Source organism: Vulpes vulpes, chromosome X, assembly GCF_048418805.1.
Source record: "Vulpes vulpes isolate BD-2025 chromosome X, VulVul3, whole genome shotgun sequence".
Classification (NCBI taxonomy): domain Eukaryota; kingdom Metazoa; phylum Chordata; class Mammalia; order Carnivora; family Canidae; genus Vulpes; species Vulpes vulpes.
This window is the reverse complement of record NC_132796.1, coordinates 42447874-42473469: the sequence shown is the minus strand read 5'-3', so window position 1 is coordinate 42473469 and position 25596 is coordinate 42447874. Positions and strand designations below refer to the sequence as shown.

General features: G+C 47.4%; 1 protein-coding gene across 13 annotated transcripts; it reads right to left on the bottom strand.

The window, feature by feature from the left end:
* Positions 1 to 1895: 1895 nt before the first annotated feature.
* Positions 1896 to 24113, bottom strand: LOC140593655 (protein FAM156A/FAM156B-like). Of its 13 annotated transcripts, none has more exons than XM_072744716.1 (5): positions 24022 to 24112; positions 10366 to 10559; positions 8185 to 8337; positions 6426 to 6460; positions 1896 to 3346 (listed from the first exon to the last, which is right to left on the bottom strand). In XM_072744716.1, the coding sequence occupies exon 5, from the start codon at positions 3245 to 3247 to the stop codon at positions 2585 to 2587; it is 663 nt and encodes a 220-aa protein (XP_072600817.1). In that variant the 5' UTR covers positions 3248 to 3346; positions 6426 to 6460; positions 8185 to 8337; positions 10366 to 10559; positions 24022 to 24112; the 3' UTR covers positions 1896 to 2584. The 13 variants fall into 13 exon arrangements, with proteins under 13 accessions (XP_072600817.1, XP_072600818.1, XP_072600816.1 ...); XM_072744717.1 differs by lacking the exon at positions 24022 to 24112 and adding an exon at positions 13559 to 15658; XM_072744715.1 differs by lacking the exon at positions 24022 to 24112 and adding an exon at positions 11329 to 13544.
* Between the last annotated feature and the right edge of the window lie 1483 nt (positions 24114 to 25596).

The following is a 25596-nucleotide window of genomic DNA, read 5'->3' as shown; positions in this document are numbered from 1 at the left end:
ACTTGATCCCCGGACCCCGGGATCACGCCCGCCCGGAGCCAAAGGCAGACGCTCAACCGCTGAACCACCCAGGCGTCCCAAGTGGAGAGGCTTTTAATTCACAAATTCAATTTCTTTACTTGGGAGAGGTACATTCAGATTTTCTCTGTGAGCATTCCATTTTACCTTCATTCTCTCCCTGGATTTTCTTGCCTCCTGGTGGCTCTGCCTCTGCCTCCGCTCTGGAACCTGGCATGCTGAATATTTCTAGACGTCACTGGATCCCGACTCCTAGCCAGTAACTTGGGACCGTATGCTGTATCAGATGGGACCCTCGGATATGCTGATACACTTGATATGTAGGCAAGGGGACAATGCCTTTGAGGTGGGGATGGGGTGGCACCAATGGGTCTCTCAGTTACACCCACCCACCCATTCTCCATGAGCCCCCAGGTAAGCCATAAGTCTGCACTCATAAGTCTGCGCTCACCCTCAGCAAGGCCCAGGTCCACACTGCTCCATCCTGATCCTTCCCACTCTCTCACCTCCTGGCAAGAGAGCTGCACAGGGGATCCATGACAGCTCTCCGCCACAGGTATGGATGTCACAGCTCTCCCCGAGTCAAGGCTCAACTCCCAAGAGCCGTGACTGCCTTGCGGTTATTCCAAACTTCCCTGCCCCAGCAGCCTGCCTAGCATGGAGTGGGGGGGGGGGGAGGCAGGGGGAGACAATGAAATCTTCATGAGTGGCTAAATATTTGATTTAGCCACAATCAAGTGGTTGGCTGCCTGGGCGAGGCCATCTTTTTACCATCTCTGTGAACTCTGCCATGTGGAGATGACTGCCCCCATCCCAGTGCATTCTGGAGAGGGTTCAAGGATGTAGCTAGGTTTGTGTGACGCTGAGCAAGTCACCCAACCTCTCTGTTCTCTGCTTTCCCATCTACTAATTGACCTTGAGTTCTTGCTCAATGATGAGTGTTTGGGAGCAGGTTACATAAGCTGCTCTATGGAAATATGTAGAATGGTGTCTGAGAGCTAGTACAGGATCGATAAAGTGAAATGCCACGTTACTCCTGCTAACCGCACCCAAGTGACCAGTCCGAATTTAGGTTTCAGAGTTTCAAGAAAGAAAAGTCCTACTTTATTTACCTTCTCCCTTCAAGTGGGAGACAAGCCTGGCAGGGTCAGTTGAGCTCCTAAGCTCTCCGACAAGATCACAAGTTCAGAGCATAATAAACATACCTGTCCTCAAGCCACTTCCCTCTGCAGGAGACTCATAGATGTCTGCAGCAACACAGCTGTGGTGGCTAACTAAAAATAGAGACTGTCAGAAAACAGAATGTGTTTTCAGTTCAGAGGAGTTGCATGGGCACTTCCTGGGTGCACAGCATTGGATTCTGTGTGTGTCAGGGGCGGGGGAAGGAGGAAGATTGATTCATTCATGCCTCCTGAAATGAAAAGGCACGTGTCTAAATCCTAAAATGACTCTTAAATATCTCCACGATGCTCTGGTTGTCAAGCAGCAGTCATGAAGCTGCTGTTCACATGCAGTGACTCAGGGACACCAGGCAATGAAGGCAGAATGGCTCCTGAAGATCCTGTGGCCAGGGCAACCAGCACCATCCCACAGGACCTCCTACTGTGGCCAGTGGACTCTGCTGTGGCCAGGAAGACTCTCTTCCACTGGCTCCACCTGGATGATCTGAAGGCTGGTCCTCCTGCAGGGCCACCAAGGGTGACTTGACGGGGTTCCCTGGTGCCCTTCCCGTCCCTTGCTCCAAATCCGCACAGTTTAGAGCTCATCCCATAAACCACCATGATCTACTGCTGTAGGACTGAAATGTCGTGGTCTCACAAACAAACAACAAACAAACAACAAACCAGTATGGATCAAGAAACCAGAATCAAAAGCTATTTTCCTTTCTTATGTATATTTATTAGGTATGCACAGTGAGGTAACCCATCAGAAACTCCGCCAAGGAGAATACAATCAATGTTACAAAGCAGGGAAACACTGACCTACAGTTAGCTCAGCATATTCATAATGGCTTACACAGATAACACAATGGTGAAACACCACATTCCAGTCCCGCGTCCCTTTCTGCACGTTGTTTAGCATCAGATTCTTGGAAGTGGATCTCAGTTGAGCACACGTTGCATTCCGGCAGAACTAGTGTTGCTTCTGGGAGGCAGTCAGTGAAATGGCACAAAAGCACATGGCCATCAACAGGGCATTCATGCTACAGAGAAACCTGGTATCTTATTGACAACAAGGCAGGGAGGAGAGACAGAGATCTGGGGTGGGAAAGTGACAACATGCATCATGGGAGCCATGATACAGAAGTTAAGGACCTCTGGTATGCAGTGTTCCATAGAAAGCCCCACGGTGATCCAGAAACTCCAGGCAGGAAAAAGTAAGACCTTCCTGGGATTGGATCCATGCTCACACTGACAGAGTTTTCAGTCCTCACACTGCTCTTATTTCTCTATCTTCTCTGATTGCTTCCTGTTTGGTCCCCAACAGGAATCCGAGCTCAGGATCTGGCAACACCAGCAACCATGTCCAAATCCACTCAGATCTCTGCTACATGAGGACGAGAGCCTCAGTTTTCCTTCAACCACTGTTTTAGGAGCCTCTGAAACATTCTTTTGCTTTCCTGCTGCATCTCCAGTTGGAGCTTCTCCTCTCTCTCCTGCTGTTGGAGCACCCCTTCAGGCAGAAGGCCAGGCCGGTTGGTTCCCAGGCTGAGGGTCAAGCCGCTGAGGCCCTGCACCAGCGTTTCCCAGGAGGAAGGATGTGGGGCCCCTTTCCTCTCTGCAGGCATCCCAGAGACATTGGGCCTATGGCTCTGGCAGTATCGACATTCACATCGGAATCCGTTCTGATCTCTATCACCTGATGAAGAGATCCTGGCATTTCTTTCAACCCGATAAGGCGCCACGTGATCAAGGTGTCGCCGTCTCATGTGCCCCAGAAGTGTTCTCTTCCTCTGAGGGGATGCTGACCTTTCCCAGCGCCTCTCCTGTAGGGTCTTGTCATCCCTGTACTGCTGCTGGGGCAGCCCCTCTGGCAGAGGGGCAGGGTATTTGGGGCCAGGACTGCTTTTGAGGTCCCCGAGGCCCATCATCAGCAGTTCTGAGAAGGAAGGAGGGGAGGCTGCTGTGACTTCCCGGGAAGTCTCTTCAGAGATCACCGGGGAAGATTCCGAAATCAGTGTTGGGTTACACTTCTGGAGTGGATCCATGGAGGTGTAGTTGGTGCTCATAGCTCCACCTGGCCCTTGGGTCTAGAGAGGAAGGTGGAGGTGAAGGCTGTCAAAGAGCTGGAAGATAGCAAGGGAAGGACACGGCCAGAAGAGCCCAGACTGCAACACACGGCGATAAAAGAAGAAAGAAAACCCGTTATTATTCCTCTGACTTAACCTTTCCGTGCCACCGTCTCCTACCTGTTAAATGGGGGCAACAATGAGCTCTACTCCCTAGGATGGTTCTGTGGTTTAAATGAGATAATACGTTTCCAAGAGCTCAGAAGACTGATGGCATATGACCAAGGTCTTAAAAGCGTGATCCGTTATGGCGTCCACATGACCTATAATGCAAAATGATGCCCTGCAGTCAACCATGGTGATTCCCTGCTGACTTTTTTTTTTTTTAAGATTTTATTTATTTATTCATGAGAGACACACACACACACAGAGAGGCAGGGACATAGGCAGAGAGAGAAACAGGCTCCATGCAGGGAGCCCGATGTGGGAGTTGATCCCGGGACTCCAGGATCTCGCCCTGGGCCGAAGGCAGGCGCTCAACTGCTGAGCCACCCAGGTGTCCCCCTGCTGACTTTTTATATCTGTTCTCAAGCATAATTGTAAGGACAATCCATGTGTGGCTAGCATGTGCTCTCCTCGCAAGTGTTCGTGTACTTTTGAAAAGCAGACATTTGCTAAAATCTAAGTATTTCCACCACGGGGAGGGACACATTCTTTGGAATTTTCACTGGCTTTCATCTAGTTAAAAGGATGTTGAAGCCTATGGAAAGAATTTCAAAATCCCTAGGAAGAATAAGAATTTACTAAAGTATAAGAATGGAAATCAATGAAATTTCTGACAAGACAGATTAGAGAAACTCAAATCAAAAGTTGCTTCTTTGAAAGGATCGATAAAATTGACAAACCTCTCACAGGACGATGAAGGAAATGAAGAAAGAGAGGGAACAAAAGCAAGATACAGCACACTTCCTGCTTTCTAGCCAAATGACAGAGCCAGAGTAATCAGAACAGTGTGGCACTGGCATAAAAACTGACACACAGGGATCCCTGGGTGGCGCAGTGGTTTGGTGCCTGCCTTTGGCCCGGGGCCCGATCCTGGAGACCCGGGATCGACTCCCACGTCAGGCTCCCTGCATGGAGCCTGCTTCTCCCTCTGCCTGTGTCTCTGCCTCTCTCTCTGTCTCTCTGTGTGACTATCATGAATAAATAAAATCTTAAAAAAAAAAAAAAACAAAAACTGACACACAGACCAATGGAACAGAATCGAGAGCCCAGAAATAACCCTATGCATATATGGTCAACTAATATTTCACACAGGGGTCAAGAATACTCAATGGAGAAAAGATATCCTCTTCAATAAATAGTGCTGGGAAAATGGCATATTCACATGTCAAAGAATAAAGCTGGATTCCTGACTTACACTCAACAAAAATCAATTTGAAATAGATTAAAGACTTAAATGTGGGGCACCTGGGTGGCTCAGTGGTTGGGCATCTGCCTGTGGCTCAGGGCGTGGTCCCGGGGTCCCGGAATTGGGTCCTGCATCAGGCTCCTCATGGGGAGCCTGGTTCTCCCTATGCCTATATCTCTGTCTCTCTCTCTTTCTGCATCTCTCATGAATAAATAAAATCTAAAAAAAAAAAAAAAGACTTAAATGTAAGACTGGAAACTATAAAACTCCTAGAAGAATACATAACAACAAAGCTCCTTGACATGGGTCTTGGCCATGAATTCTTGGATGTGACACCCAAACCACAGACAACACAATCAACAAGAAACTTCCCCTCACTGGAAAGCTGCACACCAAAGAAACCGTCAACCAGGTGAAAAGATAACTTACAGGATGGGAAAAAATATTTGCAAACCGTATGTCTGTCAAGGGGTTAATATGCAAAATATATAAAGAACTCATACAGCTCCATAGCAAAAAGGCTAACCGTCCAATGTAAAACTGAGTAAAGGATGTGGATAGACATTTTTCTAAAGAAGAGGTACAAATGGCCAATAGAGAGATGAAAAGTGCTCCAAACCAATAATTATCAGAGAAATGTGTGGGGAACCACCTGCGGAGCCTATCTGAGAACTGAATCTCGTAGTCCTCAGCACACTGGGGACATGGGAGATCCTGAGTCAGCACACTGACTCTTGACCACCTTGTTCTCCAGATACAGCTCCTCTGCTCCCCACCCCCTCCGAGTCAACCGCCTATTCTTTTACCCTTTGAAGTAAACATGTTTTTCTCTGCTTCTCAAAGTTAATAATTCCTATAGCCAATCTGCTAACTCTCTTAATAAAAACTGGAGGAGACAAAGCCTCGGCGTTGGAGTCCGAGTGTGCTTTGAGTCCGAGTCCGAGTCTGACTCTTGGTCCCCCTGTCCCCCAGATTAAAATTCAGCAAGACTCCCGAGTCTTTCTTCATATCGTAGCCTCCGACTATCCTGGATCTGCGGCAGAAATGCAAACCCAAACCACAATGAGGTATCACCTCACACCTGTTAGAATGCCTAGTATTGAAAAAACAAGAGATAAAAATGCTGGCTTGGATGTGGAGAATAAAGAAATCATGGGGCACCTGGGTGGTGCATTTGGTTGAGCACCCAAACTCTTGGTTTCAGCTGGGGTTGTAATCTCAGGGTCCTGAGATGGAGACCTGAGTTGGGCTCCACGCTCAGCACAGAGCCTGCTTAAGTTTCCCTCTCTGCCCACCCAGCGCACTCTCTCCCTCTCAAATAATTAAATCTTTAAAAAAGAAAGAGGGGCACCTGGGTGGCTCAGTCAGTTAAGTGTCTGCCTTTGGCTCAGGTCATGATCCCAGGCTCCCTGCTCAGTGGGGAGCTCAGTGCTTCTCTCTCAAATAAATAAATAAAATCTTAAGGAAAAAAAAAAAAAGAAATCCTGTACACTTTGGCACAAATGTATATTGGCACAGCACTATTGAAAACAGTATGGAGGGGCACCTGGGTGGCTCAGTTGGTTATGCATCTGCCTTTGGCTCAGGTCATGATCCTGGGGTCCCGGGATGGAGCCCCGTGTCAGGCTCTCTGCTCAGTGGGGAGTCTGCTTCTCCCTCTCCCTCTGTCCCTCCCCTTGCTCGTGTTCGCTCTCTCTCAAATAAATGAATACAATATTTAAAAAAAAAATGTATGGAGATTCCTTAAAAACTTAAAAATAGAACTACCATATGATGCAGACATTCCACTTCTGAGAATATACCTGAAAGAGATAAAAACACTATGTCAAAGACATATCTGCACCCCATGTCCTTAGCAGCATTATTTACAATAGCCAAGATATGGATACAACCCTAAGTGTCTTTTTTTTTAAGATTTTATTTATTTATTCATGAGAAACACACACACACACACAGAGGCAGAGACACAGGCAGAGGGAGAAGCAGGCTCCATGCAGGAAGCCTGACGTGGGACTCGATCCCGGGACTTCAGGATCACATCCTGGGCCGATAGCGACGCCAAACTGCTGGGCCACCCGGGCTGCCCCCCTAAGTGTCTTTGATGGATAAATGGATCAAGAACACACACACACACACACACACACACACACACACCCCTACACACACCCGAATATTATTCAGCCATGAAAAAGGAGAAAACCCTGCCATTTGTGACAACATAGGTGGATCTTGAGGGCATTATGCTAAGTGAAATAAGCCATAGAAAGACGCACATGGTATGATCGCACTCATACATGGAATTGGAAAAAGCCTCCTAAATATATAGAAAAAGACGTAAGATTTGTGGTTATCAGAGGTGGAGATTTGGGGAGGGAGAAAAAACTGGAAGATGTTGGTGAAATGGAACAAACATCCAGTTATAAGATAAATAAGTGCTTGGGATATATTGTGCAACATGATGACTCTAGTTAATACTACTGTGTGATATAAATGAAAGTTGTTAAGAGGGTAAATCCTAAGAGCTCCCTTCACAAGGAAAACACGGTTTTCTTTTTGTATCTATATGAGATGCTGGATGCCAAGTAAGCTTATTCTGATAATCCTTTCATGATACATGCAAGTAAAAGTATTATGCTGTATCCCTTATGAGCCACTGCGTGTCAATTATATCTCAAGAGAACTGGAGAAAAAGAGAGGGAAAGAGGGAGAGAAGAAATAAGTTTCCTTTTTTAAAAAAATTTTTTATTATTTATTCATGAGAATACACAGGAGACAGAGAGAGAGGCAGAGGGAGAAGCAGGCTCCATGCAGGGAGCCCGATGTGGGACTTGATCCGGGGTCTCCAGGGTCATGCCCTGGGATGAAGGCAGGCGCTAAACCGCTGAGCCACCCGGGCCACCCAGAAATAAGTTTCCAATAGCAGGAATGAAAGAAGAGATTTCACTAGAGACCCAGCAAATATGAAAGAAATGATAAAGCAATATTACATTCAATTCCACATATATAAATGCAACAACTCGGAAATGGATTGATTATCCAAAGCCTATAAACTGCCAAAACTCACCCAAGGTGAAGTAACATGCAGAGTTCACTACCGTTCACAGAAATTGAATCAGTTGTTAAAAACTTTGACGAAAATCCCAGATGGTATCAATGGTGAATTCCACCAATTATCGACAGGAAAAACGCATGCATGCACAAATTCTACACAATTTCCTCCAAGAAAACAGAAGCAGAGGAAACACTTGCAAGTGATTTATGAGGCTAGCATTTCACTGACACCAGGAAAACTACTGACCAATAATCTTTCTCATCACAAGTACAAAATTCCTCCACAAAATACCAGCAATGGAATCCAGCAATATTCAGAGAAAATACACCACGATCAAGTGGGTTAGCACAGGAAAGCAAGGGTGGTTCAATAACTGAAACCCAAGCGACATAATCGCCAGATTTAGAATATAACTGGTTAATCAATGTCATCTCCAGTTTAAGATGAAAGAGTAAAAAGAAGAATAAGGGGCACCTGGGTGGCTCAGTGGTTGAGCATCTGCCTTTGGCTCAGGTTGTGATCTCAGGGTCCTGGAATCGAGTCTTGCATCGGGCTTCCCACAGGGATCCTGCTTCTCCTTCTTATGTCTCTGTCTCTCCGTGTCTCTAATGAATAAACAAATAAAATCTAAAAAAAATAAATAAAAATTGAAAATAAATAAGAATGAGAGACTCAATGCTACGCCTACCAAAATTCCAATGGCATTTCTCAGTAACAGAAAAACAATCCTAGGGATCCCTGGGTGGCTCAGTGGTTGAGTGTCTGCCTTCACCTCAGGTTGTGATTCAGGGGTCCTGGGACCGAGTTCTGCACCGGCTCCCCATGGGGAGCCTGCTTCTCCCTCTCCCTATGTCTCTGCCTCTCTCTGTGCCTGTCATTAATAAATAAATAAAATCTTTTTTTTTTTTAAATAAGAACGAAAAACAATCCTAAAATGCATCTGGAACAACAGAAGACCTTGAACAGCCAAGGCAACCTTGAGGAAGAAGACAGTTGGAGGTACCAAAGTTCTTATTTCAAAACATAGCACAAGGCTATGTAGTAGTCAATCAGTATGGTACGGACAGAAAGACAGACACAGACCAATGGAACAGAGTAGCAGCCAGAAATAAACCCAATGTGTATAAAGTCAGCTGAGCTTGATGAGGACACCAACGATACACCATGGGGAAAGGACAGTCTTTTGACAAATGGCGCCGGGAAAACAGGATACCCAAGTGTAAAAGGATGAAGCTGGACCCTATGCTACACCACACACGAAAATCAACCCAAAGAAGGCTGAATTTTATTTTATTTTATTTTATTTTTAATTTTTATTTATTTATGATAGGCACACAGTGAGAGAGAGAGAGAGAGGCAGAGACACAGGCAGAGGGAGAAGCAGGCTCCATGCACCGGGAGCCTGATGTGGGATTCGATCCCGGGTCTCCAGGATCGCGCCCTGGGCCAAAGGCAGGCGCTAAACCGCTGCGCCACCCAGGGATCCCCGAAGGCTGAATTTTAAATATAAGACCCGGCACTGTAAAACTCCTGAAAGGAAACATAGAGGAAAAGCTGCATGGCATTGGTCTTGGCAATGATCTCGTGGAAACGACACCAATGGCACAGGCAAGAAAAGCAAAAACTGCCACGTGGGACGACTTCAAACTTAAAAGCTTCTGCACAGCAAAGGAAACCACCAACAAAGCCAAAAGGCAATCTCCAAAATAGGCAAAAACATTTGGAAACCACATATCTGATATGGGGTTGATTTTCAATATTTCTAACAAGCATTTCTAACTCAACAAATAGCCAGAAAACAAACAAACCAATGTAAAAATGGGCAAAGGATGCAAATACACATTTCTTCAAAGAAGACATACAAATGGCCAAAAGGCATATGAAAAGTTGTGCCACATCACTAATCATCGGGGAAAGGCAAGTCAAAATAGCAATGAGATATCTCCCCACACATGAGAGGATGGTTACCGTCAAACCAAACAAACAGAAGATCACAAGTGTGGGTGGGCATGCAGAAACCTGGAACCCTTGCCCACTGTCAGTGGGAATGCAAACTGGTGCGGCCACGATGGAAAGTACTATGGAGGTTCCTCAAAAAACTGAAATTAGGGGTTAAGTGTCTGCCTTCAGCAGAGGTCATGATCCCAGGGTCCTGGGATCAAGCCCCGCATTGGGCTCCCTGCTCAGCGGAGAGCCTGCTTCTCCCTCTCCCTCTCCCTCTGCTGCTCCTCCCTGCTCAGTGCTCACTCTATCTCATGTGCTCTCTCTCTCTCTCTCTCTCTCTCTCTCTCTTTCAAATAAATAAATAAACGAATAAATAAATAAATCTTAAAAAAAAAAACAACCCTGAAATTAAAACTGTTATAGGTTCCTATTCATCTCTGGGTACCCCCTTTCAAAGCAACAAGATCAAAAAGACAAAAAACCTTCCATATCTTCCAGCAATCCCACTGCTCGGTATATGTCCAAAAAACCTGAAATCAGCGTCTCAAAGAGATGTCTGGAGTCACGTATTTATTGCAGCATTAATCACACACAGTAGCCAGGATAATGGAAACCACCCAACTGTCAATCAACAGAGGAATGGTTAAGGGAAGTGTGGCACATATATACAATGGGATATTATCAGCTGCACAAAAGAGAAGGATATCTTACCATCCGCAGGCCGGGTGCTGTGGATTAAAGAAGCAGGACAGACAGCGCTGCCTCTTACTCCGTGCCTTCCATGTGCCAGGTAATATCAGCTAGGTGTTTCCCATCTATCGTCTCCTGCAGGTCTCCCAACAAACGTCGAGTAGGCAGAGTTACTGTCCTTCTACCAGGAGGACTTTGAGGCTGAAGGAGAGAGGCTGAAAGAGCAGGGTGTGACCTGGAATCCAGTGTGAGTGTAAACTGAATTCTGGGGTGGAAGGAGGGGAGTTTGGAGATGAATGCAGGCACAGGGACACAGACCGCTCCAATGCCATATGGCAGAAATGAAGTGTCACATGCTCTGGTACCTGCCCTGCACCCCCACCCCCACCCCTGCACCAGAAGTGGCCCCTAGCTATCTGAGGCTAGAACTGGAGTGAACTGAATTGATGCACAGGATGGAAGATTATGTATACTTGTGTACATCATCGTGGGGAGACCCACGATGGAAAAGCCAGCCTCCTGGTGAAGGGTCATCTATGCGCGATGCAAAGAATGAGAAGAGTGTGGCACAGAAGGAGAGTCTCTATGGCAGAACTGAGACATCTGATGCTGTCTTTAGGTTCTTGGCTGTAGCTCATATGACGTGAAGCGTGACCTGCAACCTACCCCATGGCAGTATCAGTGGTGGTAGATAGGGAATGTGCCATGCCCAATTCTCTCTGAACCATCCTTGCATTACTTCGTTACATACTCAGAAATGCAATCTTGTTTGGTATTGTTATTACGAGGAATAATAAACCCATTTCACAGGAGAGTACAGCAAGGCAAAGAGGGCCAGGCCAAGTAAATTTCTCAAGAGGACATGACTGCAAGTGGCTGAACTGGGTTGGAAGGAAGGTTATCCAGGATCAGAGCTTGTGTCCTTACTCACTACACAGCATGGCTCCCACAAACCAACAGATAACCAAATCCCATGATGCTCACCATATCAGGATGTCTGCTTTGTGCTGTGAGTAAAGAGGAACCCCCTCCTCAAGTGGGCTTAGGCACAAAGGCAATTCACAGTCACGCAAAATGAAATCAGAAGGCAGGGTGGGCGCACGCGGGTCACACTCTGGGATCCAGTGATGCCAGCAAGGACACAGGCTCTTTCCAGCTCTGATCTGGCCTTTTCTGAAATAGATGTTCCAGGACCAACATCCAGATAGGGCAATGTTCAAGTGCAGAAAGAGGCTCTCTAATCCTGCACCTCTCCTATGAACAAGGAAGTCTCCCAGAAGTCTTCCAGCAAACATTCTCTTCCTTTCCCACTGGCCAGCGTGGGCCACACCCCCATCCCTCAGTCAGGAGGGAGTGGGAGGTGACGCCACATCTGTCCTGCATGAATGGATTGGGAAAGTAACGGCTGTGAGGAACACCTTCGCCTCATATTCGTTCTGGGGACTCATGCAGCGTTTCTACCAGAAAGCCTTCTTCACCCACTTTCCTAACATCCTGGACAGCAGGCCTTCCCCTGAACTTCCACAACACCCTGCATTTCCCCTATCCCGGCCTCAGCCCCACCCAGACATCAGAGGCGGATTATTTGTATCACTCACTAGTCCATGAGCTGACACAGTCAGAGATTTTGTCTTGTTCACCCATCAGAGCCTTAACCCCAGTGGGCATTCACAAATACCTACCAAATGGAATAAAGGAGAATGTGAGGTCCTTCCTAAACATCTCATTTGGTGTATCAACCCTGCAGAATCTATTTTCTCCATTGTCCCAAAGAAGAAAATGCTGGCATGGTGGGGTTAAGTGACAGCACAAGGCCTCACCTCCCGAAAGAGAAGAACCCCAGCCCAGGTGCATCCTGACTCCAGATGTATGGAGTGGCAATACCTCTCTGGATTATCTGTGAGCCCCACAGTCTAACCTACAAAGTTACCCCTAGGGAGTGAGCTCAGGCTTCACGAGGAGGCGACCTTTCAACAAAGATGTGAACGGGGAGAGAAGCCTGACAAGCAGACATCTGGGGTCAGGACTTTCCAGACAAGAGGGAACAGCTGGGAAGAAGTGTATGAAGCAGAGGCTGCCAGGAGGTTGGGCCACTGGGGGCAGGGGCAGAGAGTGAGAGCCTCACAGGAAGTGGGGAGAGCAGAGGGTGACAGGCTTCTACTCAGCCAGCTGGACCACAAAGGACACCCACGGATCACAGATGCTGAGTGACAACCTGTATCAGGCTGTAAGTCAGGCAGAGGAGGGACATGGAGAAGACCATTCAGAGAGAGGCAGGTTTGGGCAAAGGGCTGGAAGGAGAGTGAGGAGGAGCGCCTCCTTCCGAGGCTGACAGCATTCATCTGCACTGACACCCCCTTCACCAGGTGCCCACATCCCTGTCTCCAAGGGCAGCTGTGCTCTAGCCACAGCATCACACACTTAATTAGCAGTCTGGATTCACTCAACAGTCCACCTCTTGGACAGGTCATTGTGCGCACCTACTATGTGCACTGGTAACTTTTGGTACTTGGAAAACATTCTCTGAGCTGACTGACGTTCCAAGGATCTTGACCCACGTTCCACTGTGAGATCACAACTGTGACTAATGAATGGGGCAACAGAGTGACCCACACAATTAAAATACCCGTGTAACCTCCTTTTTGTAAGCATCTGCAATTTAAGTTGGCACAAAAGATGCAATCTTCCTCCACCTCCCAAAAAGAATCAGAATACAGAGATGTCTTGTTTACGCCATTCCCCCGTGTCATTTTTTAAAAAGGTTTTACGTATTTATTCATGAGAGACACACACAGAGAGGCAGAGGCATAGGCAGAGGGAGAAGTAGGCTTCCCACAGGGAGCCCGATGCAGGACTCGATCCCAGGACCCTGGGATCATGACCTGATGCAAAGGCAGATGCTCAACCACTGAGCCACCCAGGTGCTCCACTCTCCACGTCATTTGTAAGAGAGAAATAACTGGCACAATAACTACCCTTTATCATGAAGTTATAATGTCACCTTGGGTCAAGGTCCTTCACTCATTGAAGAAGCATGTTCTAAGCACCACCTCAAACCATGTGTCTGTTTACTGAACACGGATTGGGGATGCAGGGATGAGTTAGCTATAGCCTGCCAGCAGATAGCCACCACATGTCCTGTGAGAAGAGAGATGGCGGAATTTAAGTCATGGTACCTCAGGTACACAGAGGAGGGCATCTTACCCCTACCTACCTGTACGTGCGTGTGTTTGGTCAGGACCACTTCTCAGGGGTCAGGATGCTGAGGCGGTAGGCACTCCGATCACCCACATTTTACAGACACGCAAGCTCAAGAACCGAGAGATTCCCCACAGGTAGAGCCAGATTTCAATCCTTGGTCTACTGAGCTCCAATCCACCATTGCAGTTCGGCCAGCTCCACAACCGTGATGCGGCCACTGAAAGTACTTCCTTTGCCTCTGATTGTCACTCAGTTCATATCTGATAAACAGAATGAGACTGGTGGAGACCTAATTTGTGGGGTGGGGTTGACTCCAAAAGTCTCTCTATTAAGACAAAGGATCTCTCTGCGGGAACCCTGGAAGCTGAGGTCCTGCTTGGCTGTCGGCTCTGAGGCAAGCCTTCCATGCTAAGGGACTCCAGATCTGTTGCTTCAGGGCAGCTCCTCACAGGGCAGAGGCAGAGTCTTAGAACCTTTGGGGGTTGCTTTATACCCTGCTGGGTGCCTGCATTTCAAGGTGGACATGGTGTTGGGACCATGATGACTATGGAATCTTGGAACAGTATCTGCATTTCAGCACCTGAAACACAACCCCGCTGTGTCACTGTGAGTGCAAAGACTGGCTTTGGAGTCAGGCAAAAAGGAGGTGTGCTTCCCAGATCCACCCTCTCCTGCTTCATCAACCTAACGCCTTTCAGTTTGTTTTCCTGTCTACAGAAGGTGGGCTTTGACACTTACCAAAGACCTGAGTCTTTGGGGAATCAAACTGTATATACCCCGCACACCTTAGTTCCTCAAGCTAGGCTGCAGGAAGAGCCCATCACACCGTGCCCTGTGTTAGGGACATGCCAGCGACAGAGGGAAGTATGCCAGGCGCCTAGGAGTCTAGTCCCACCCTCTGGCCGGGCTTGGGGGTTGGGGTAGTGCTGGTTGGATGAGTGGTTCCATCTTTTCTTTCGTCCAAGGCACACACTTCATCTCATACCGAGGTGTGCTGTGTTCAGAGGGGTTGTACTGAGTGAGGTTAATCCTCACAGTTGAGCCTATGGCATGTTGAACCAGCAGTGGGTTCACACTCTCCACTGGACGCTGTAGGAACCGACATAGTTTTCTCCAGGGTTTGCTGACACCTGGTAGGGGCCCCTAGGGAGCGATATGAAGGCACTGTCAGACTCCCTTGGAGAGTTCCCATAGGTGCAGGCAGCTAGCCTCCTTGATGGCCACAGCGACTAATAAATCCAACCCGCTGTAAAGGAAAGACCAGTTACAATCCTTCCTCTTGTCCTAACAGAAAACTCAGATGGCACTTCACAGTGGAAAAATGAGCTCATCAAGACAAAGTCCAAGGGAGGCAGCTGAAGGGCTGCTTAATTTCCTGGGTCACAGGTGCCATAAAGTGACATAATCTTTCCATGTTTCTGTTTATCCCTCCTCACTGGAAGGTAGGACCCCTAGGCATCAGGAAAGTGTGTGCCACATTCCAAACTCCGAGTTCAAATGCATCACAGGCACCACATAAATTGAGGTATGATCTTTGCCGTGTGTTATCCTATTCTATGCCATCCTATTCTTTTCCAGAGAAACTGGGCTGTCCGATTGCATTTCCAATTAGCTCACTGGGAACCAGAGTAAAATACCTGCCCATTTGAGGAATTTATAATGAAGTCTCCATCACTTCTATTCAGTAAAAAGTTCTGTGAACAGTGCCTTTTCATCCAGGTACTCCTCAGGTTAAATGGAAATTGCTCTCTACTGAACCTGACAGCTGAACATAGGTAGGAATCAGGCAAATGAAGTGAATGTTCGATCTACAGGGGATGGCACGTGTGGGGTTGGGGAAATGAGAGGCAGGGAGAAGAGAGTCCACTGGCCATCTACTGAACAGGAAGAGGTTGACGGGGGCTGGAATGTGGAGTGGTGGTGGAGCAGGAGGCGGTCTGCTGAGGATGAGGCTTTGGAGGGTAGGGAGTAAGGAAGGGGACTGTGCTCAGTCCGGGAGGCTTGGACGTTATCCTAAGAACAGCAGGAAGCCCCTGCAGAGTTTTGAGCAGGGTAGACAAGACCAGATTAGGATTTTTTTTTCCTTTTGTACTGTATTTATTCTTTTTTTTTAATAAATTAATTTTTTTATTGGTGTTCAATTTACCAACATACAGAATAATACCCAGTGCTCATCCCGTCAAGTGTCCCCCTCAGTGCCCGTCACCCACTCACCCCCACCCCCCGCCCTCCTCCCCTTCCACCACCCCTAGTTCGTTTCCCAGAGTTAGGAGTCTTTATGTTCTGTCTCCCTTCCTGATATTTCCCACACATTTCTTCTCCCTTCCCTTATATTTCCTTTCACTATTATTTATATTCCCCAAATGAATGAGAACATACAATGTTTGTCCTTCTCTGATTGACTTACTTCACTCAGCATAATACCCTCCAGTTCCATCCACGTTGAAGCAAATGGTGGGTATTTGTCGTTTCTAATGGCTGAGTAATATTCCATTGTATACATAGACCACATCTTCTTTATCCATTCAACCAGATTAGGATTTGAGAAAGGTCCCTCAAGCAGTGGGATGAAAAAATCTGTGGCCAAGAGTTAAGATTGGTGGTAATTATCAAGCAGAGATGAGGTCATCTGGACTAGGGAATTAGCCATAGTGATGGAAGAACTAAGTGTCAAGATCTTATTTAGAAGGGTGGAGGAGGTTGGATTGGCCGGGCTTGGTGATTGAGGGGGTGGTGAGAGAGGCAGCAGGGAAGCATGGCTTTAAGGATGCCTGGCCGAAGCAGCTGGGTAGAAGGTTGCTTTTCACGGAGTTTGGCAACACCAGAGGACATGCAGATGCATGGGGAGTGGGGGTGGGCACGTTCAGTTTTGGAGATGTTGTGTATTCTTAGCCCGTGGGACGACTGACTGTTAAGTAGTCACTCAGTACCCCCAGTGAACTGGGGGAGCTCTCCTAGCCTCTCTGTGCCTGGGATGCCTCATTTGGAATAGAAGAATGATAGCAAAAAATTAGGAAAAACAGCTAATTTCTGTTTCATGTCCTCTAGGATAATGTTCTCCCTTTGCACAGCAGAGTGCTGTTTTATAGTTAAGTACTCCCTAGGGAAATGGGCCTCTCTCTACTTATCCATATATTCGTTGGTTTGTTTAACTGCCTTGTGTGTTTTCAGCATTCAGCATGCATTGCCAGTGCTAAAAGAAAAACAATGAATTCAAAGCAACCTGTTTTATCACACGTGTGCCGTAGGTTAGCCCATCAGCCTGTCTCTCAGAGATTCAGCCCCCTTCAGACCCTCCAGTCTTCTTCCTGTAGCCTCACCCCCTCAGGGGTGGCAGGTGAGACTTTGGGACCTACTTTCTCCAACACTTGCCTTCGTTCTGAAGTCCTCTCCAGTGTCCCAAAGAGTGGCTAGCACTTGAGTGCAATCTGATTGTGAGCTGCCAGTTGTCTCAGGCAGCATGTAGTTTAGGAGAGGACAGAGCCAGATGTGTGGGTCTGGAAACCAACAGGGTGTGCATGCATAGCCAAAAGGTGATGAAGCCATCCATACGGAGATCTGAAATCAGGGCCCCACCGCTTATTCCTTGTGTGACTTTGGGCAGGTCACTTAACCTCTCTCTGGTCAGTTTCCTCACTTGTAAGATGAGGACCATGATCCTATGCTTCCTTCATTTAGATCAGGAAAATACTGCCTTTTAAAAACCATAAAGTGCTCTTCAAGTATGGATAATAAGTTCCAGGGCTAAAAAGAGATCTCTGCTTATCTGGATATCTGTTTGCACAGGCACGAAAGTCACCAAGCCCATTTTTTACTCTGTACACAATATTGAACTTCACCTGAGCCCTGAAAAAAAGCCACAGTAAAAAAAATCTCTGTAGGCTCTCGTGTTCCAGAAATAGCTTATCGCAAAGGAATACTCTTGCCCTTATAACTGCGAGGAGGTTTGCTGTTCACTCTTAGTCATACCTGCCCTAAGCCTCTCGGGCGACTCCTGGGTTCACGTGTGACAAGGCCAAACACAGACCCTCCTCCTCTGGCTGAAGGGCCAGACACAGTCCCTGCAGCTCCCTGCTGTCTCGGGAATAGCACTGTGATCAAAAGTCCATTCTCCTGAAACTAGCTAGACACGGAGAGAGACATTTATGCCGTCATTCTTTGGCTCACGGAGTCACTGTTCGGCTGAGACTAATCCTGAATGCAGAAACACTCCCACCTTAAATCTCCCCACTACAACGTGTCTACTCATCCCCGTGGAGAGACGGCAAAACCACCCTGCCGAAGACAGTCTAGACACTCTAATCTTCAGATCCGGGCTGCTCTACGGATCGCAACAGCCTGAACAGACAAGCTCTCTACTAGTATGGGTTTTGTCTTTACTACTGTGCATGTAGAGCCCAGGCAAAAAAAAAAAACCTAGTAAGAAAACAAAAATCAGTTAACAGGTACTGCTCACGCGTGCGCGCTACAAGAGACGCCATCACGTGGTCACGGAGACCTTCCGTACTGGCCCCCCTCCCCACTCAGCACCACGTGCATGGTCCGCGACGTCACCTGCACCGCCCGGAAACTCTCCCTACGACCTCAGGAAGCGTTCGCCCTGGGCCGTCACTCAGGTGCGCCGCCGTGGGGGCGGGCTCAACCTTCTCGATTCCACGGGTGCTTACGTCGCGGGTTCCAAATACCCGCGCCGCGGCCCACCGCGAAGATCCCACTATGCTCCGGGCCACTCCCGTCTCCCTCTCCGTCCCGCGCAACCTGAGGAAGGCTAAATATAGAGAACCCGGCTTGTTCATCGGGTCCCATCTCTATGACGTCACGGGCAGTCCCGCAGCCCCTCCTCCCGTGGGCCGCGTACACGCCTCTCTAGGAAGCCGGGAGGACTTCTCTTGCTGGACTTAACCCTTCTGTTCTTGAGGGCGCGTCACCGCCAGGGCTAAGGACTGGAGGGGGTGCACTGGAGGCGGGATGGCGGGAACCCGATCCCAGGGAAGAAGGAGCGAAAGCGATGGCCTAAGAGTGAGAGAGGGAGAATATCCCTAGAACAAGCCGGGTGCGCGTAAGTGTCGCAGGACCAGCGTCCTCTCTGGCCATGCGTGACCGGTGCTGTCGGAAAGAATAGATGTTTGCCGCACAAGCCCTATCTCTGCAGTATCAGAAATGCGGCTTGACAACCTACGTGTGGCGTATTTCTCTTTCTCTAATTACCGTTGCCAGTTTTGGCAGAGACGAGATTGAGACTTCTAACGGGCATCGGCTTAGACCCCGGGACACGACTGGGCTCCAGTCAGTGTTCCAGAGATTTAGATAAGAGTCTGTTTCCTTGGCATTGCCTCCTGCATTTCTGTATGGAACCATCAGAGAAATTCTGTGTAGGAGAGAGGTGTGTGTGTGTGTGTGTGTGTGTGTGTGAGAGAGAGGAGACAGAGAGAACATGTGACACAGGAACAGACATGCTTTTGATAGGCTCTGTGATTCCCACACTGGTTAGGATTATTTAGACCGTTGTAATCAGATTACAAGCTGCAGTGTATGAGATTTGGAGAAAGAAGGCATTTTTGGTTGTCCAGTCCTGGAATATGGCCCATCCTGACAGTAGACATATCGTGTGATAAGAAATTTGGTTTTATAATTAATCACAGGATTCCATTTACATTTCCAATACAATTTCCTTATACTGAGTACTCTGGGGTGTATTGGGTGGTTTTGTGTGTGTTTGTGTGTGTGTGTGTGTGTGTGTGTGTGTGTTAGGGCTTTTTCTTTTTTTCTTTTCTTTTTGCTTGTCTTGTCAAAAACGTAAAGTTGAATGTCCTTTCTTGTCTGAGCCTCTCAAGATACCAGCAATAGAGAAAGGATAGAAATTTTTTTAAAAGATTCCACATTTTAAGGAGACTTGCAACAACTCCTTATGAAAGGCAAGGTCTCTTACCTGGAACCTCTTGGGATTCAGTAAAATGTTTTTGTGAAAGTGCTGTTTCTGCTGTTTTTATTTGGATATTGACTATATTTCAATCTGCACTTGAGATTTGCATGATATCGGTAAGTTACAGCCCTGGATTGGGAGAACCCAACCCCAGGGAAGGGTCTGAGGGAGGCCAAACACAGAGTCAACGGTGGAGACAAGGAAGCCAGGTGATTGGGAGCTGGAATGGTTGAGTTCAGTCAGTCAACCCAGATCAAGCTCTGTCTTTCTGGACAGTTGTCAGACTGAAACACTGGGTAGAGGTCACAAACACCTCAGGTCTGAACTCTGGTGTGTGACCAAGTCTCTCAGTCGGGATATAAACTCCAACTTGGCTCAAGCTTCAGTGCCTGCCTCACAGCACCAAAGACAAAGGAGACCTCACTCCAGGACCTGGATCTCCCTCCAGATTGGAGGCATCACGCCCTGGACACAGACTCCCAACTACCTCATGGACCTCACACTATGGCTCGCAAAACCCAAACTATCCCAAGAACAGACTGAGGGAAGCCAACCACTTAGACTCAATGGCCCAGACAAGGAAGCCAGGTTGTTAGGAGCTGAAGTGGATGAGCTACAGACTCAGGAAAGGGCAGCTAGGAGACCTCAAGGCATTCCACATACAAGATCAAACAACCCACAGAACTCAAACTCCGGTGAACTCAAGAAATGAAGAGAGACCCGAAGCAGCTCAGAGACGATGAATTCTAAAATACAGACCCACATGCATTTTAGCAACCTAAGAACATGCAACATAGAAACTTAACAGCTCACAGACCTCACACCCCGCATGTCGATACCACACAATCACAGAGCTCACAATGCTGCTTGCAGACACACAAGCAGCACAGGGCACCCGTACTGTGAACACAGAGCTTTCTCCAAACCTCCTGCCCTGTGACAAATAACCTTTGTGGCCTCACAACCTAGAGGATGGGCCTCCAGGAGCTCAAATATGCCAACCTCGACAGAGACCCTCAGGAGTGCTCAAACCCTAATTACTGAAATACATCATGGGAACAGCCCCAGACACCTTACATTCTGCACACTGCACCCAAAAGAGTTCAGATACCACATACATTTGGAGAGAGCCCTTAAATAGCCCAGAGAACTCTCACTTGGACACACAACACCTCACAGCTCAGTGATCTCATGCACCGCACACACCCTCACACAGTTCAGATACCTCAAATCCCGGACAGACCCCAAACCAGTTCAGAGAAATGACATCTTGGTTTTCAACACAAAAAGTCAGCCCATACAGGACACATGCTAATGAGAGACACAATGAGGTCTCACCCAGGCCCTGAGTGAGACGCAGAGACTGAAAGGCAGAATTCCAAGAGCCTTTCTGGAACACAGGTGTCTCCACATTATTAGCCCCTAACCCAGTGTGCCCCTCAAGGCAACTGAGGAACTTCCTTTTCCAAGGGGAGGATGCCCCCCAGATTTTGCCATCATTGGCTGTTTCTGGACACTGACACCGGCTGCAAGCATGCCCAGGCAACACTGAAGAGGGCAGCCCCCAGGCCTGACACACAGTAGAGGCTTCCACCCATCAAAATGGGGCTATCTTCTCGGCTTGAAAGGTTCATACCATCCACAGGAGACTCACACTGTCCTTAAGGCCCCAGAGCCCTCCTGCTGAGTGGAAGCTGTGGGAAAAGTGGAGCAGGACAGTCCCACGCTGCTCAGGGTAGACCCAGCCCTGCCTCCAGCCTTGTGGAAGGTCTGGCCCATATCCTGTTCACCCTGAACACAGTGCTTGCTGTAGCCCTCTCAGCTCCTAAAGCTTGGAGGCACTGCAGCCACCTGGTTTTCCCAGTGTCCACCTGACCCCGAACAGAAGGACACCTTCAGCCGGCAGATCCTTTGCAGCCGGTGAATACCAGTGGGGGAAGGAGATGGTGAAGGGGTTTACGTTGCCCTGCCAGGCAGACATGCCACAGACCACATACCATACCACCGAGGGACGCCCCTGTCCCCACCCCCGCCCCCGCCCCCCAATCCCCAAAGAGGAAACCTGTCCCCTCCTCTCAATGCCTAATTCTGGTTTAAAAGGGCAGGTGGCACGAGGGCCTCTACAGTTCCTGCCGGACTTTGTCCAAACTCTGAAGCACATTCATTTCCCCCTTCTTCTCCCACCATGAGGCCAACAACCAGAGCAGGGCTATTTGCTCATGGGAAGTAGCCACTCAAGGCTGTGGAATTTGAGGGCAGAGGCTGATGTGGGCTCGACTTGTGCACCTTGTCCTCCTCAGCGGACACACACACTGGGCCACTTCTGAGGCCATGGTGGATTCTCAGTCCCCCAAGATCACAGGAACCCAGTCTTGCTTCAGCAGCCTTTCAGACACAGGTGTGAATACAGTCAGGGTTTAAGGACTGACTGGTGAGAAGTTCAGGGACTTGAGAACCCACCTATGTCTTACTTACCTACCCTCACCCAAACATCTCCCCTATCTAATGCTTAAAGTCCCATCATCGAAGCGTTCACTTCTTTGGGATGAGTAGTTCACCGTCTGGTTCCCTGTAGAAACCTGGCCTGGAGTATGTCACGAGCTCTCTGAAATGTCTCTGCCCTTCTAGGACCTACATGGTGTCTGCTGGGCACATAACAGGACACCGGAGAAAGATTTAGTGATTTGTTATTGGGCTCTGATATCCACATCGTGGGATCCAGTACCCGCAGTCCCATTATTCAAAAACGTGACAGGAAGATAGACTAGAGGATACAACAAAAGCCAGTGATCCCACTGACCTGGCTAGTATCTTCAGCCCCTTTTGTGGACGAGTGGCTGGAGTCTCCAGAGCAGGATTCCAAACCCTCCACTTTCACCTCCACTCTTCCAAGCCCCACTTCTGCACTCATAAACTCTTTTGAGGACACCCCCACCTCCAGCCAGTGGGGGTTCTCTCCCCTGGAAGATCCTGGTAAGCAATCCCATCTCGACCAATCAGATCTAGTGTTGCCCTTAATCCCTGCCCTGCTCACCCATTAGGGAACCTTTCACGTGCTCCGCTGCCATCTTCCCCGGTCCCCACTTGATTAGAATCTGTGGAGCTGACGAGTTGAGGCCAGAAGTTGGATGATGGTGACCTCAGGAGAGGTGGAGGTCCTTGCATGCCGGTGAGCTCCCCTGCACCTTGCACCCAACGGTTGGTTTGGGAATACAAGGCTCCCTCACCCCCAGTTGTACCTCCCAGAGAGGACTGCTGCTTCTGGGCCTCTCAGTGGGACACCCTAGTACGGGAAGGTACCTTCTGTCCACTGCTCCTCTATCGAGCTTTCACCTGCTCCTGTCACGCCACACTCTGGCAGTTTGCCCAGACAGGGTCACATCATTCCCAGCTCCCCTCCTCCCCGAGATACACCTAAATGGGTAGTGGATTGTTCTATCCTGGTCTCGCCACTCTTAAAATCCCCACAGGCATCATTCCGGCTGCAGATTCCAAGATCTTGTAGAGAGCCTGGATAAGGAAACCAGCCTCCTGTCAACAGCCCCTGCTGCACGATGGGGCGCTGAGGATGCCAGCAAAGGGGCATTTGTTACCCCAGCCCCCCTGAGGGAAGAAGCATGAAGGTAAAAGAACCTTGCAGACTCCAGGGTGGCATCTTCAAAATTTGACTCTACCCTGTCCCCATCCTCACTACAGTTTCGGCTTCATGAAAAGGAACACACATGGGTCTTCTGTGATGCCTCCCCACCATTTAGAACAGTATCAGGTGCACAAGTAGGTACTTCAGAGATGTTTCTGTAGCCAAAGGATTCTTTGATCCAGCAATTACTATGCTACAAACCGGTCTTCAAGAAATATTCACAGAGGCACAGAGCTGTGTATATAGAATGACAAGAGCAAATTTCTGGGGGGAAGATCTCCTAAATAGCCATTGGTAGTCAACAACATTTGGAAGGGGAAATGAGAGATGTAAGTGTTCATATCCTACCATGGAGCTCCCCCTGGCCTTGAAACAGAATGAGAGGAGCAATTTTGTACTGGCCAGAGAGCTTTATTTTATTTTGTTTATATATATATATATATATATATATATATATATATATATATATATATATAACATATAAATATATAATTTTTAAAATTTTATATATATATAAATATATATATATTTTAAAAGGGGGGTAGCATGTAAGAGGTCCCCCTAACTGTACGCGTATATGTATATGCACGTGCAGTATGTCAACGCAGATAACGGGGACAAGAAGGAAACACCACCACATTAGGCCACAGTGCTTACCTCAGATGATCAAGCTGATGAAGGCAAGACTCAGACAGCTTTTTATGTCTTTGGGTGTAGCCAACTGTGTTTCTAAAAATGGCCAAAAACCTATCCAAAGGTACATGCTTTCCTTTAAATTTTTTTCATCTCATTGAAATGTAAGTCAGGTACCATCAAACTCACCCTTTTTCATTGTATATGCCACAATGGTTTGTTGTGCAAACCATCACCAATATCTAATTCCAGGAAAAAAAACAAAAAACAAAAAACATACCATTGGCAGTCCATCCCCAATCCCGTCCCAGGAACCTTGGACATTCACTTATCGGCTTCCTGTCTCCACAGATCTTCCAATCTGGATATTTCAAATAAATAGGACGATACATTATGTGGCCTTTGCATCTGGCTTCTTTCACTGAGCATAATGTGTTTAAGATTCATCTGGTATCACTACTCCATTCATTTTTATGACTGAATATTATTCTGCTATATAGATATAATCACCACATGTGATATATTCATTACATGGTTGGCATTTGGGTTGTTTGCACTCTTCGACTGTGGTGATTAATGCTGCCAGGAACATTTGTATACAAGTTTTTATGTGAGCTTATGACTTCACTTATCTTCGACATATACCTAGGAGTGGGATAACTGGGTCACACAGCAACTCTGATGAATTTTTTGAGGAGCTGCCAAACTGTTTTTCACAGATGTGTCATTTTGCATTTCCACCAGCAATGTATGAGGATTTTGCACATCTTCCCCCAACACTTGTTATTTTCATTTTTGAAATGCTATCCACACTAGTTGGGTGGGAAGTTGTAATTCATCATGCTTTCAATTTTTGTTTCACTAATGACTAATATTTTTTGACACCTATTCATGTCCTTAAGCATACTGGTGGGTACATCTTTTTTTTTTTTTTAAAGATATGTCTATTCCAACGCTTAGTCCATTTTTAATTGGGTTCTCTTTTCCTTTGAGCTTGTAAGAGTTCTTTCTACAATCTGAATACTGGGCCCTTATCATATACACAAATATTTTCTCCCATTCCTTGGTTTTGTTCTTTCACTTTCTTTTTTCTAATGAAAGTTTTATTATTTTTTAAAGATTTTATTTATTTATTTGAGAGAGAGGGAGAGCATGAGTGGGGGAGAGGCAGAGGGAGAGGTAGAAGCAGACTCCCTGCTCAGCAGGGAGCCCACAGTGAGGTTTGATCCCAGGACCCTGAGATCATGACCTGAGCCAAAAGCAGACACTTCACCCACTGAGCCACCCACGCTTCTTCACTTTCTTTTGGTGTCCTTTAAGGCAAGATCTTCTCTAATTTTGATGAAGTCATTTTAATCTAATTTTTCATTTATTATCTGTCGCTTTGGTGTCCGAAGATTCCATCACCTAACCCAATGTCACAAGTTTTTACTCCTATGTTCTTCTACAGAAGTTTCATTTTAGCCCTTATTATTCAATTTGATCCATTCTGACTTAATTTTTGTCTGTAGTATGAAGGTTGGATTCAAATTCATTACTTTATTTTTAAAAGATTTTATTTATTCATTCATGAGAGACAGAGAGAGAGAGGCAGGGAGAGAGGCAGAAGGAGAGGCAGAGGGAGAAGCAGACTCCCCACCGGGAGCCCGATGTGAGACTCGATCCCAGGACCCCGGGACAATGACCCGAGCCAAAGGCAGATGGCTCAACCATGAGCCACCCAGGTGCCCTTCAAATTCATTTCTTTAAATGTGAATATCTAGTTGTCCCAGCACCATTTGCTAAAAAGACTCTTCCTATGTAATTGTCTTGGCACTGCTGTCAACAATTAACCCACCACAGATGTATGGGTTAT